Source organism: Apteryx mantelli, chromosome 17 (assembly GCF_036417845.1).
Source record: "Apteryx mantelli isolate bAptMan1 chromosome 17, bAptMan1.hap1, whole genome shotgun sequence".
In the NCBI taxonomy this organism is placed as follows: Eukaryota; Metazoa; Chordata; class Aves; order Apterygiformes; family Apterygidae; genus Apteryx; species Apteryx mantelli.
In genome coordinates, this window is record NC_089994.1 from 14,107,402 (window position 1) to 14,122,749 (window position 15,348).

General features: G+C 37.0%; 1 protein-coding gene across 5 annotated transcripts in view; it reads right to left on the minus strand.

Moving 5' to 3' along the window:
- Positions 1-15,348, minus strand: part of GLT1D1 (glycosyltransferase 1 domain containing 1) — a 66,903-nt gene that overhangs the window by 29,175 nt on the left and 22,380 nt on the right. For all 5 annotated transcript variants that reach the window (XM_067306738.1, XM_067306737.1, XM_067306736.1 and 2 more), the window contains 2 exons: positions 11,150-11,186; positions 9,467-9,523 (listed from right to left, as the gene is read on the minus strand). In XM_067306738.1, coding sequence (XP_067162839.1) covers positions 9,467-9,523; positions 11,150-11,186 — 94 coding nt within the window. The remainder of the gene's footprint in view (positions 1-9,466; positions 9,524-11,149; positions 11,187-15,348) is intronic.

Genomic DNA, 15,348 nt, shown 5'->3' on the forward strand with positions numbered 1-15,348 from the left:
CCATTTTACAGGACACAGGAGTTTATTTTCAGAAGCAGAGAATGTGCAGGCTTTGGGAAAAAGAAGTTGGGAGCCAGTGTTCTTGGACACCAGAACCCAGCTTTGGCTGCCTGGACAACTATACAAATCAGTGCATTTCTCAATTTTCTACTCTTAATAAGAATAAATATGCATCTGCATAACAACTCTACACCTGTTTCAAGAATATTGTGAGGCTCAGTTAATCACTGTCTGTAGAGATAAGAGCTCTTGATCTGAAACACATTTTGTTGTAAAAGATCGGGTCAATGTTCAACGGCAGTGCCAGCACTGCTACAGAATAGCTAACCAGAAGTTAAATTACTGCAAAACATTTATTTTAATTCTATGAAGAAGAAATAAAAATATAAAATAATTTGGAAAAAATCTCAACATGCTTTTTTTTAATATTCAAAATATCTCTTAAATAAATTAGCAAATACAGAAAAAAAATACATTAAAAAGTTCATTTTGTAGGCTATATTAAACAAAGAAGAAAAGACTATCTATCTGATGCATGATATTGCAGTTGCCATTGGCTCTATGACAGCACAATTAATTCAGAACATAATTCTGGAGAAGGGTCACTATGTGATGAACTTTGGTAAAGTGTGTTCATGATAAAATAATACACAAATTGCTGAATGAGCATATAGAACGCCACCATAATTTAATAAACACAAGGAGTTGAAATTTTCATGTTTGATTTACTGCACAAATCAGTTTGCTATCCTTCACTTCGCTTGTTTATTGAGCTCATGGCAAGGATAGATGACATATATCATCCAACACTAGGCAATTCAACAAGGCCTGTCAAACCGTTCCTCTTCAGCAGCAGGCTGACTGTGGGACATTAATGCGTGGTTCCCGCACTGGGAGGATGCTGCACAGCTGCCAGGAGGGTGATGCTGGTGCAGGAGCTGTTGCATGATCAGAATTTCTATCTATCTCTGGGATTTAAGATTAATAAAGGAAGGATAACTGCGGTGGCACCGTCACCACCTTCTGAGAACAACTGAGCTGCCTCACATAGCATCACTGAGTTGATGCAATTTATAATTAAGATCACACAAACTGACTACCAATTTACTTTACTTCGCCATGTTGTATACAGCAGTGCTAACTTAACCGAAGGGTCTATTCCAGGCCCTGGAAGAAATAGGCCAGGAATACCCTTATACCCCTCCTCATGTCAAGGAACTAGATTAACATGCGCTCTGTATCAAAACTCTATTGCAGGGGGAGGGGGAAATCAGAAGCATGGTGATTTACAACATTCAAGTGCTATTGCTTTTAAAATTAAAAGCCAGTTCAGGGACTTTTAAATATTCCCTGTCACAGAGTTCATTATTGAGTCAGTTTGATTTAATTTAAATAGCTTGAACTGTCAAGAGTAGCTGCAGCAGACAAGGTAAGTAATACGCTACTGTTTATTGGACCAAGAAATAATTTGTAATCTATAATACACAAACATTTGGATTGAAAAAGCCCTCTCTTCTGCTGCAATGGCCCATTAATACTGTTTTTATGCAGTGCAGCAGTGATTCCAATTCATGACCTAAACTCACACAAAACAAACTACTAGAAAGTGTCATCAGAAGTCAGATTGCATTTTTAACTATCCATAACTCACTTTAATTTATGAACTCCCACCTACTGATGTTCAATTCTGCTATTTTAGAACTAACAATGTTAGTGCTGAAACTGCAGCCAGACAGTAGTGAGTAACCAGATTTCACTGTTCTCACCTGGAGACTATAGAATTATAATGCCCTTGATGCAACCCTAAACAACATCAACTATGTTTGAAATAACTGCTTCTTTTTATCTCTTAACATCTTTTTGTTTACATTTTATTGCTTTCAGTCTTTTCATTTTAGTAGATAGGGAGTTTAAAGTACTTTGACAATGAAAATCCCTAACAGACCGGCTCTAGTCCTGAATGCCACTCTGCTACCTGTAGAAAAAAACGTAACCCAAAAGAGAAACTGGAAATAGGCCCTACAGACAGTAGTTTTACTTTGTAGTTTGGATTTTTTTTCATTCAATTCCTGTGGCATTTAAAGGTACCCTTTCAAAGAATCTCATGAAAAACAGTCTAATTATTTCACTAGTGAGATTAGCTAAAACAATTAACATTTATTTATGGGAAGAGCCCACCGATTTGATATTTATTTTTTTGAAAAGATATTCCCAAGCCTCAACTTTCACTGGCAGATTATCCCCTTCGTGCAACTTTACAAAACCCCACCGGTCTATTATGAAATTTTTTGCACTTTTCTCTGAACACCTGATATTAGGCACACTGGACTGTGCCATATGGCATTTCTAAAACTTGTCAGAGAAGGGCTATTCAAGGAAGGATTTACCCTGCCTCTGCCATTCAATTTAGTGAGGCGAGAAACAGTTGTAGTTTTATTTTATTGTATGTTTTAAATCTTAGTCATCACCTAATTCATTTTTACAGCCAGACTTTCCCCAACCCAATCCACTTAGAAACATATAAAGACATTCCTGGGAAGACTGTTACCAGAGCATCACCGCCGCTGGCTGCTGCTGGGAATACATTCACTCTGTGCCTGCTTAAGATCAGACTGAAGCAGCACTTCAGTGTGTCTCGTTAGCTTTCTGTCCACACACTGAAAATGGTTAATTTACACATCAAGACGATGCTTCCATCAGCTTTTTCCCCACCTGTTGCTTTCTCAAACCTGCTACAATCCCTGCTGTGAGGAAAAAAAAAAAAAAAACCTCTCGCCATTTGTACAAGAAAGCAATCATTTTAGTATGCTTTGTCCTCACAAGAACACTAATAAGGGGAACACATTAACAGAATAACTGCAGCAGTGGCCCTTCACAAGCTACAGCCCTATGAGCTGTGTGAAAACTGATACTTGAAAGAAGACATCTTTTCTTTTTTTCCCTGAGCTTAAACAAGACTTTTGCTATCTGAATTTTTTGCCATAGCTCTGCCTTTCCCAGAAAGTCTACTTAATCTATAGTAAGATTTTACTGCCAAGTGTGTTTCAGTTCTGAGATAGAAATATATAAATATGGCACAATCAGCTGATTTGCACTTTTGATACATTCAGTGTGCCACTATCTTGTTCAAATGTCACGCAAACCCCCAGGCAACAGAAAACACTTGTGTCTACTTTTCCCTGTTTTTGTTAGTGTTACAAAGCAAAGATTTGAAACAGCATCGTGTGTTTGATTAGCTTCTGGCTTATGCATCTTACACTTGCTTTGCAAGGAAAACAGAAAATGGAAAGATTTGTACATAATCATGGACAATTATAAAAAGATTGCATGGTACGAGTTGTCCGGTCATCCTTCAGAACTGCTACACACTAAATGTAAGTCTTGCCACTCCAAACAACACCTCTGTCACTGTCAAAAATAATTGTTTAGTGTCAGTAAAAGTCGCTCCTTTAAACGTGCCTTGTCAGTACTAGTCTATGGCCCAGTTTGATTTGTTATTTTGGCCTTATCTGTAAAAAACAGCTGTGCATTAGGCATGGCCAGTCTTGAGCCTGCTTAGCAGGACACCTGTTTAGCAAGATGTGAGAGGTCAAAACAACAAGAGTGATTGATAGGATTATGGAAACTCATTCCTCTCATCAGCATGCCAGTATGCTGTCCTGATATGCCACACAGGACCACAGGGATGGTGACAAATGAACTGCAGGTGAGCTGAAATGAGTCAGAGCCAGTGGCAGATCAAGACTGACATGGGACCCCCGCAGGCAGGCAGAACTCCTTTTTCAGGCTAGAGCAGAAGTGGTATTATGCTGCTCCAAACTGAAACACAGCAATACAGCATAGGCTAACGTAGAGTGGAACTGCATGGTAGAAAGGGGACCAAACTACTGTGCTAGCGTATTTGTTGACAGCATTGGAACCTGGCACAAAGTGTATTGTCTAATAGATGAAATGCGATTAATAGTCAGGACTCGTGTTCTTCTGCTGGCTGTGATTTTGAGTCATAGTGTGGCCTGGAGAAAGTTTCTCAGTAAATCTAGACTTACCTATCTGAACTTTTACCAATTCATCTGCAAGCAGAAATAATAATTGCTTGATATAAAGCAATGGCCCTGGGTTTAACTTTTGGTAAACTATTTTGTGGTCTTCAGTTGAAAGACAGAACAAGAGAATGGAGTATTCTAGGAGCAGGGAAAAACATTTTGGTAATGCAACACTTTCATGCTGAAGCATGCAAACAAGCAGTAAGATTTCATTGGCTCCTAGTTTAATCCTTATCCAAACTTGTACAATTGTGTTTGTAACATCAAGTCTTTTTAGAGCAAAATAACAATCTTCTCTAGAAATACCGTGCTTATTAAAAAAAAAAAAGGTAAAGGAGCTTGCCTTAGATACACTATGATAGTTTACACATGGGCCTTTTAAAATATCTTAGATGTCAAAATAGCATAACATGGAAAACAAACAGATAACATGGAAACTAGAATTTTTTCTGAAGCATCAGTAAACACACTGTTTTTATCAGAAAGGCAAGAATAAGTAAAAATATCATCCAAACAGATTTTGAAAGAGCAGATTCATTTAACTCCATCCCTCTAGCTACAATCAGGAAAAAAGCTTAGTAATTGTGGATGTACAGTTAAAAAAAAGTTTACTGCAAATCTTTAATCTTACTGAAAAGCTGCAGGCCTCTAAGTGAATGAGTAATAGCAAGCATTAGTTTGCTGAGAGGTAAAGTAGCAGTTTGAGTATCTTATGTGACCTATTTTCTCACCACTTGTTCAAATAGAGAAAATAAAAATATTTTTCTTATTTAAACTCTTTGCTGTGCTTTTATAGGATGTTTTCAAAATCTCTATGGAGGGGAAAAAACAAAAAAAGCAAACAACGGTATTTTTATTCAAAGTTATTATTTTGGACCTGACTCTGCAACCCCAAAAAACAAAACTTCTTAAAACATGTTCATTCATTTATAGCTTAAAATCCAATTTGTGCTAGGGATTAAATATGTTTATCCAGTATATCAATATTGTACTTGTAGGTTATAACGTAGGATGCAAAGATTTCCCAGTAACATAAAAAACCACTGCCTACCGTCAAAACAGTTCTTATCAATAATAGGTCCAAGATAATAAAAGTTTTTAGGATTAATTTTCCAACCCCTGACTTCAAGTTCACAGCTGTGTTCTAAGGACCTTTAGAGGACAATACCAAGTCCACATGCACTTACCCATCCAAATCCTCTTCTGTTCAGAAACAAAGTCTAAGCTCTGGCGAGATAGTGAGGGTGAATTACCTTTCTCATTTTCCCTTCTATTTACTTTGAACCACAGTAGGTCTTTTATTCCTCTTGAAAATTGTTCATTTATCTGTCTCCAACACATCTGAAAGTATTAACCGATCTCCTAGAAGAAGAAATCTACAGGTCTCTTGTTGAGATTTCAGCCTCTAGGCTGGTTATTTTATTTTCTTGAGTTTGAATCATGTATAAATTTGTCCAACTCTGGCAAATATTTTTGATACTCAAAGTCTTTTAATTCTTCCTTATTCTTTATATTCATCTCTTTGTTCACACAGTGGAAATATCACACATTAACTCTTTTAGTCTCTTGGCACCAAGAGTCTGATTTCTGTTTAAGATGTTTAAACATTAATTCTACGTCTCTTTTTCAAGTCAACTGTTCAAAACAGGTTGCTCAGACAAGCCAAGTTTTCCACCGTTTGATATGCAGTGTCCAGCTTCAACATTCTGTCTTACTTTATACTGATTCTGAAATTTCTGTAATTGAAGTCACTGATGACACAGAACGTAGCCAATTATTAGTCAAATTAGGTCTCATTTCAGCAACGTAATTAACAGATCTTAAGCATGTTCTTATGTGTTTTATGAAGTTGAGCTTTTATTCTATGAAGCAATCTGTTTCTCAGAAATTAAGGGGAAGTGGCGGAAATCCCTATATCCAAAGTGTTCAGACATATGTGAACAGCATACCGAATATTTGCTGGAGTTTGCCGACATGTTTGTGAAGACAACAAAAGTTGAAAGAACCTGGTGACTTCCAGGGGCAGGTCACTAATCCAGAAAAATTAGACTGTAAGATTCTCCAGCATTCCTTTTTTTGCTGTATCTCACTATTTCTAGCAGACCAGATAATAAAAGAAAGTCTGTGCTTTCAGATCTGCTGGGGAACACAGTTTACTGCTACTGTCATATCATTATTTCTATAGTCAGCTGTATATCTGCATGAACTTTTATTACTTAATTTTTCTTATGAATATCCTTTTTTCCTGAACAGCTGTAGGAAAATACAATGCCTCTGTAAAATCCTGTCTGTGCCACGACAGGTCATGTAAACTTTTCAAGCTCTGAAATTAGCCTTGCTATGAAGCAGAAAATATCTGAGAGTAGAAAAATCAAACACCAAAAGCATATCCCACATTTTATTTGATAGTACAGTAAGCATCTTATCCTATGATTCCATGTCACCTTCCAGGAAATCAGTTTTCAGTCTTGTCTGTCAGGTAGATGAGCTTTCTCAGTTCATTAGCATAGACTATTAGTTATCCACCCCTTCTAATCACACGATGTCTAAGTGTTTATTAGGGTTTACATCTTACGCGCTTCAGTCACATTCCACTGAAATCAAAAGAAAGCTTTCATCAAGGTATGAGGACATCAAGCCCGTCTCTGTGTTCTTACATAGTTATATTCCATCCTTGAGCTAAGTTGTTAGAGAAGGTCAGTCTCAGTTTTCGCATTTACTTAGACTGTCTTGTCATTTTATGTCACTCAATTTTCTGCAAAAGCCTGAACTTTCATTGTCTCTCTGAAGTCCACAGACAGGCATCTTAAATTGCTAACAAAACTGATTATGCTGTAAATAGGTTTCTACATGACAAAGTCAGAGAAGACTATTTTGATCAGCTGGTCTGGCCTCCAGACTGATAGGCTGCAGTACTTTCCTAAATAGTCTGAGTTACTAAACAAACCGAAAAAGTTGTCTTGTTGAAGTCTCTGCTGAAATTTGGGCTTGGTTCAGCTTTTTGGTTTGGCTACTGTTGTTTATAGTCTCTCTCTTATAAGACAAACACTGTGAAGCTGACTACAACTACAATGCAAATTAACTTTAAAAGCTCTCTTTTTTGTAGATTTAGTCAATAAATGTTTTAACAGCCAGCCACTGAAAACACTGAAGCTAGGAGCTAAGAACAGTAACTCTAAACAAACATCACCACTGCAACTCTTAAGTCAGCTGCTGAGTCTATGAAGAATATACTAATTCCATGATTTCTGTGCTGAGATTGTATTGCACCCATAATGACGACAATAAAAACCTTTTCACAGCACTGCTTCAGTTTGTATTAGGCAATTACCATATATATTAGCCACCCAAACTATCAAATGGAATCTAAAAAAGACTGAGTTTCCTTAACTTTTATTTTAGTACCATTCACATTTGGGGGCTGGGAAGGGGGGAAGGGTGTCTGAGCGTCTGACAGTAAAACATATTTGCCACATTCTGCCACTCTCACTTAACACTGAATCTAACATTAAATTCTTTCTGAGGCCATTCTACGGATTTACAGAGACTATTCATGTAGTGGTGTGATATTTAACATGAGTCAAATGTTAAGGCTTTTCTACGACTGAGAAATTCTATACAAAGAATATTCATATGAAGTCTATTCTATAAAAGAATCTTGAAATTTTCTGAAGGCCCTATTTCATTTTAAAGAATAACTCGACAATGTATGGCCTGATTATCAAGGATGCTTATCACTGGCAGCTCAAATGCACTGCAATTTGCACTGTAGGTTATATGCTGTTTCTTTACAGCCAGTCCTGGAAATCCTGAATTTGACAAGTCCAAGGACACTGCTAAAGATACAGGCAAGAGTTACCTGGAGAAATATTTCCCACAAAAATCATTAATTGCCTTTAGATATGGAACAGAAATTCATGACAGAAGTTTAAAAAGAAAAAGAAAAGATAAATGTCATGAGGTGAACCACACTGGACAGCTTTATCTGCATAAAAGCTAAGGATCTTTTTAAGCGTACTTCATTTTGTAAGCATACACTATCCAAATGGTATTCTTCTATGGAAAACTGTCTTCAATTTTTAATAGTTTTCTACTGATTGTTCCAAGTTTAATAGAATTTTAAACATTCTAAGCACTTTGAAACTGCAAATCCCAGGAAAAGCAATTCAATGGAAACTTCTAATTAGTCTGTGGTAAGCAAAAGGTAGAGCCAAAAACCTGCCTCCATATGCAATATTAAGAGAAGTGGTAATTGTAGCCTGCCACCAGAGAGGGAAATAGAGGCAAGACTGATAAGATAAATGAGATGAAACAGTCATAAAACCCAGTACTGAATAATTTGATGCCAGTTTTCAAGTTATTATTTAACAGACACAGATGTTGGAGTCATATTGCAGTTTGCTTTTCATGTGCATTTTAAATTATTTTGCACTTCTGCATTAGTATACATTAGGTAAAAAACTGTCTCTAATATACCAGATGAAATGCACTTTAGGGGGAGCTTCCCTCTCCTCAATCTGTTGACTGTTCGTTTAATCATAAAATGGTTGGACATGAGATTCAATCAACACCAGGGCTATGCTAGCAAGTGGCAAATCATTTCACTTCAGAAAATTATTAATCTTAGTGGCACTGTGCTTGTGTGCCATGATTTACTGAGAATGAAATAACCTCACAATGCTCAATTTAAAATTAGACACTGGTTTTGAATAATGGCACACATTTACTGATGTGATAAAGCAATTGAATAGTGTGGGTTCATTTGTAACAGAGGAAACAGCTGTACTATCAGAGATCAGACCAATGAATATAATATTGAAATAATTTTTTCCCACAGTAAAATGTCTACAAATTCTTCTTGTGGGGCAAGGTGGCCATAGCAATTAAGTTATTGCCAAGATCAGGTGACTTTAAATTAGTCCACCTGCCTTAAATGCCATTACATTGGTGAAACAGAGAAAGACATTAGATCAAGACCAAATAGTGAAACATCAATACATATTTCCCTTCTTCACCTCATGTGCTCTTTTGCAAAAGACATACCCAGTTTCTATCACACAGCTGTAAAGAACAGCATGGTCAGGTATTGGTGCTTTGGTCTAACTTACCTTCTAGGGGATATTGAACCATATATCATGACCATTTTATCTTTTCATGCAATTCACACAGCGCAGTACACAGCTGCAATTCATACTGCAGACACCTGCAATCTGGAAGCCGCACGGGTAGTTTACTAAATAACATTTCAGAGCAGAATTCTGAGTAGCGCTTGATATCCTACCTGAATCTAATGAGTTTTATATTTTTCATATCATTAAGCCATTTTATTATACAACTAGTTAATCCTCATATTCTAAAATTGTTTCCAGAATGACATCTATTAAGCATTAATACAGTGAATATAGCAAAAAAGTGAGTTTTACCTGCATTTTGTAGAAATCTATACCAGTCAAAAGTTTCACTGGGTGTAGTCTTAATTCCTGTGTTCAAAAAATAAAAAAATACATGTTTTACTGGTCACTGGATGGCTGAGCTACGATTCTTGAAGTATTGTCCTGAGAAAACAATGTTTCTGTCAAGCACACTGAATTCCAGATATAGCTGTTCCCATATCAAGCTTCCCAGCCAAGTTGCCTGGACACCATTTCCACAGTATTCAGGTTGAAGAAGAACTTCTTCATGTAGTGAACACAATCATGTAGTGTATAAATTTCTTCAGTAACCCAGGGAATTATGCTCATTTACACCATGCTGAATTTGGCCTCTTAAAAATCTATATATGAGATAATATTATGTGAGGGAGCTTATTATTCCAAAACAGAAACAGGTACAGAATTTGGTTTATTCCAATTATTCCAACAGATACTATTAAACAGATATGGTTTATTCCAGTTATTCCAAACAGACACAGCTCAGCTCATCCCCAAATCCTTACTACACGCATACCTCGTTTTATTGCGCTTTGCTTTGTTGCGCTTCGCAGATACTGTGTTTTTCACAAATTGAAGGTTTGTGGCAACCCTGTGTCGAGCAAGTCTAATCGGCGCCATTTTTCCAACAGCATGTGCTCACTTCGTGTCTGTGTCACCTTTTGTACATTGTTTTTTTAGACACAATGCTATTGCACACTTAATAGACTACAGTATAGTGTAAACATAACTTTTATATGCACTGGGAAACCAAAAAATTCGCGTAACTCACTTTATTGCAATATTTGCTGTATTGCAGTGGTCTGGGACTGAACCCACAATATCTTTGAGGTATGCCTGTATATGGCAAAACAAGTAAAATAAATTTATATAAAAAGTAAATATTAGTTTAAACTGAGTGTTAATTTAATTTACTTGTTTTGCCTTATGCTAAGAATTATTTTAGTAGTTAAATGATTAATTTAACTATTCATTTAATGTCCTAGTAAACTACAACCCCACAAAGGGCTTAAATATGGGTTAAATACTTCTCATAAGGAGTATTTCCAAAATAACCCCTTTGAAACTAATCTTATTTTCTTTGAAAGGTAAAGTGAAATATCTAATATACAATGAGTTTAGCAATCTCTAGACAGTTAATTTAGGTATATAAAACTGGGACAAGAAGCTGAAGCAATCACATTTAAAATGCTGAGTTGCACATTCCCTGAACTACTCACTTAAGTAATATACTTCAGATTAGATACTTGTTTGATGTCATTTTTCTGGGAACTCAACTCTGAGCACATAAAGGAATTTGGCGCTACAGCAAACAATCATTCAACACCTTGTGTGAAATCATATTGAGCATCTAATCCAAAGCCCATTGACTTCTGTATGCTTTGGAGAAAGCTCGGAGTTACCCTAGTTTTTAGATTCCTACTGTAAGGTACCCGGGGAAAAAATTTTAAAGCACCAAATGATTTGAAAAATGTAGGCTAAACAGATTGAAATAACATTCCAATTAAAGTCAATGGCAAAATGCTCAACAACTTCAGTGGAGCCAGGACTTCAAACTCGATTCCCATTTAAGCAAAATATTTCCTGGGCAAAGAAGACACATATATAAACATACAGGTACTAAATAACAGGATTTAAATCAATTGAATGCCTTAGTCACTCTTTCAAAACTCTCACCTTGAGTTTGGACATATATTTTCTTCCTAGCATCTGGCTTTAAAGAGAAAGAGAAAAAAAAGTAACATTCATAGTTCACTGTAAAAAACCTGTTCAGTCTTTAAAAAAAATCTAGTATAGCAAAATGGTCATCAGCATGATTTCCTTTTGGCTATTAAGAACCACAACAGGCCATTAGAAAGGAATGTTTTATTAAGACCAAAAGCCAACAAAGTCAGCAATTTAAACTATATTTACTATGAATATTTACAATATCAATGAATCAATTTTGTAATTAACACAATTACCAGTTTAGTAGAAACATATTTTTTCGTTTATATCCATATCATTTCTCATAATCATTAACATGCTCATCACATGGAAAAAGAAAATATTTCCATAGAAAAAAAGTTTTCCCAATACAGGACAGTCTTAGTTTCCAAAAATACTGGTTCTGACAGAAAAGTTATAATTGGTTTCAAAACCACAGTGTACATTTGTACGTAATAGAATTTTCAGACACATCAGGCATGCAACAAACCCCACTTACCTCTAACCTTTTCAAAGATTGCTGTCAAATGTATGTAGACTTGTCTATGCGGGAAAACTGGTCAGTAGTGGTTATTGCAGAATATTCCCAAATAAAATTGCACAAGAAATTATTCAATTATTTTTAAGTAGCTATAGTAGAAGAGGGAAGTACTACACTTTCAAAGTTACTCCTGAAATGTGCTACTATGCTGGTTATTTAATTTATGTGATTAAATAAGCAAGTTCTTATTTCAATAACTTTCTATAATCCCAACTGTGGAATAATATGTGTTTTTCTACAAAAACATAGAAATATCCTTGATATCTTTCTGCATTTGCCAAAAAAACCCCAACAACAACAAAACCTCCAAACCTTGTAAACAAGCAGAGTCTCTCTGAGTTCAAAATATTTATGTGAAGCTCTGTGTTCAGACAATTCCTAGGTGTTTTAAAAGCACTGTCTGCAATGTCTGTAAAGGAGGAAGCTCAGGCATTACTCAACTGGTATATAGTCTCCAACAGTTTTGCTCAATATAACCTTGAGTGTTTCAGTTTGCAATTACATTCTTTCAACCAGTCCTACTAGCTCTATTGCTTAACACAGCCTTCACGGCATCCAGAAAGGAACAGCATTCTTTACAGCATCAGTCTTTGCTATCTCGGGGGTAAATCCTGCCTCCTCGCCAGTGGCAATTTCATTATGCAGAGAGGCACGGTCCCTTCTCAGGCTGCAACTCTGTACATCACCGGCCTTTGGGCTGCCACGGCTTTCTCTAAAGTGCAGATGGAAAAAGGACTGCTATGCTGCCCACCCAACCATCCCACTTTGAACGTGGGATACACCGCTGGCACACAGATGACGCACTGATGAACTCTCCAAGATAAATATTGTCACGCAGATATGCCTCTTAATGTGGAGAGTTGTTGGAACAGCATAGCCAGAGTTAAACAAGGCAGAACATCTCGTATAGCAGCGGATCGTGTCAAGCTGCACTTTAGTCTTCCCTTCTCCTCTCTCCTCTGCACCCTCTGCACCTTCGCAGCAGGCTGCAGTTTGTGTAATCACAGTTGCAGGCTAACGACTTCAAGGCAGGAAGAAAGCTTGTACTGTGAGAAGAAAGATTTAATGCAGACACAAACTGTTGAAGCAACTAATTCCTGAACCAGTCAGCTCAGGGAATAAGAAGCCAAGGAAGTTTTTTTGTTTGTTTTTTTTTGCCTGCAAATGCTTTGTTTTTCTACTATCATTTCTGTGTGACCGCCCCTCTAGTTCACTGCTCAGTTATAATATTCTATTTTCATTACTAAAAATAAACTGGAATAAGAAAATGACAGAAAAGAGGTAGAAGGAAGTGAATAGCCATCAACAAGATGCAGTATACAGATGGGAGGGAGGTGGCTTCTGAGAGTCAGAGTGACTGAACCAGCTAATTCACAAAAATCACACGAACAAGCAGCAAATACACACACAAAAAAAAAGAAGGTGGAAAAGAACATACACTGTTTATGCTACAGTGTATGAATAAGTGTATGAATGGGACTACATCTTTCAAAAGCAGTAAGAATTTTTCTATTCAAAGCATTTAAAATAATACCAGAAATGCTTCAATTGCTTAACATTTATTGGTCCTTCTCTTACCTATGAATACATAACATGTTAACTTATATTGGATCTTCCGATCCAAAAAAAGCCTTAAAAATGATGGTGAGAGCATCACAGGTTGGAGGTCAACTGCAGAATTCCGATTTGCAGGATGCCTGAGATGGCTGAAATTTAGAGCTGGGACACAGATGCAACAAAAGAAGCGGTAGAAAAAAAGCAGATGGGGTAGAGGGTAGCTGAAACCAGCCTAGCCTCCACAGCCAACATGCTGCATAATTCTGCTTCAAACTTCAGTGGGGGAAAGTACATACTTAGTTCCCTAACACTACTAAGATTCAAACATAAGTTTAAAGTTAAGCATCTGGTTTAATGCTCTGCCAGACCCTTAATGGCTTTACAGTGAGTAAATATATTCCTGCCAGAGCTCAGATGATCAAGAATAAAAGAGCAGGAATGCTGTGTAACGGGGCATACAGATGTATGGACATTCTATAGATCAATTTTGTTATATTCTTTATTTTAAAGGGTAGTGAGGAAAATGGAAAAATGAAACTGAATGCTAATAAAACTGGCCATAGGTAGTTCTTTCCTGTGCACTGGTATTATGCTATTGAAATAAAACACATAAGCACAAGATCTTTACAGTATTTCCAGCCCTCTTGGAATTCCAATTATTACAAATGCCATATGAGGTATTGCATAATTAAAGATAATTTATCCAATGCAATAGAAAAGAATTTGCTGGAAGATACAGCCCTTGAGCTTAGTGCAATTGCTTACATGTTAGTAATTTAAATTCTTAATGGACTATCTAACTAATAAAGCACACATCAGAAGAACAATGCAGTTCATATTAATGTCAGTTAATATGTAAAAAGTGTTAATATTCTGTGAATTATGGTACGGAAAGATGTTGTTCAGTGTTTGAAAGTAAATGTGTGGCCTTTGCTCTCCCACTTGATATGAAAATACAACTGGAAAAAAACAAAACTCAACCACCTGACATTTAAGACACGGGTCAGCAGGTGATTTTTCAGCTTAGGACTTGACAGACTTGCCTTCAATTCCCTAGTCTGCCATGGACTTTCACCAAAACACTGAACGAGTCTCATAGGCCTGGAGTACAAAGGTGTTTAGGTAAAATCGAAGTTAAATACTTAAAAACATTTGAGATGTTAAATTCAAAAGGATTTCAAAGTCCAAGTTTGCTTCTCCTCCATATCCTCTTTTTCTTGTATAAGTTCTATGGCAGAAGCGTTCATGTTTACCTGTCATGAAGTTCATTAGTAATCACTAAAACCAAATAAGATATACTTGCAGTGTAAACACTAGATTCCATGTCTCCTCATGTGTCCTTTTAATGCAAATATATCAAAAATCAATTAATGCTGATAGTATTAGCATAAAATATTAAATTGTTCTGTTGTGTAGACTCCACCTCTAAGTGATTTTTCTTTAGAAAAGGGTGTATTGATGATGCTATTATGATGCAGATTAAAACTGAAGGGATACCAAGCACTTAGTTTCTACTTCTTGTGTTCATTGTTCATCCTCAGCCGACACTTCACAATGTGAGGTGAGCGGAGCTAACAGCTCGTGGCCACTGGAAGCAGGTAGTCCTGCCCTGGTCTTTCCATCCTAGTGTGCCACTCCTTACTGCCACTCAAACGCTACTACCGCTCACCCTTCCCTGGACCTGATGCTCATTGCAGTTTGCTGTGAGGCAGTGCAAGTCTTTAGCCAACAAGTTAGCTGGAAAACTAACCTTGCGCACACACAAAAAAACCCAGCCAGGCTAAAAAGCTGGATCAGGAAGCCCTACTGCCTGGTGCGGAGTCTTTCACGGGCTCACCAGTGCTGCCTGACGCTGTCCAAGAGCACGCCTTGCACCCAGATGACTGCCAGCTCTTTATGCCTTCCTGTGCACTAAAGCACCTGTGTAGAAACCAGGTCTGAGCAGTGTCTGCTTTGAGGATTCGTCTCACTTGTATCCATCGGCAGCCTGCCCTCAGTACAGCCACGTACGGGTGGAAATGTTGACCTAGCCTATTTTCAGACAGGAGCTAGCATCAGGGACCACAAATAA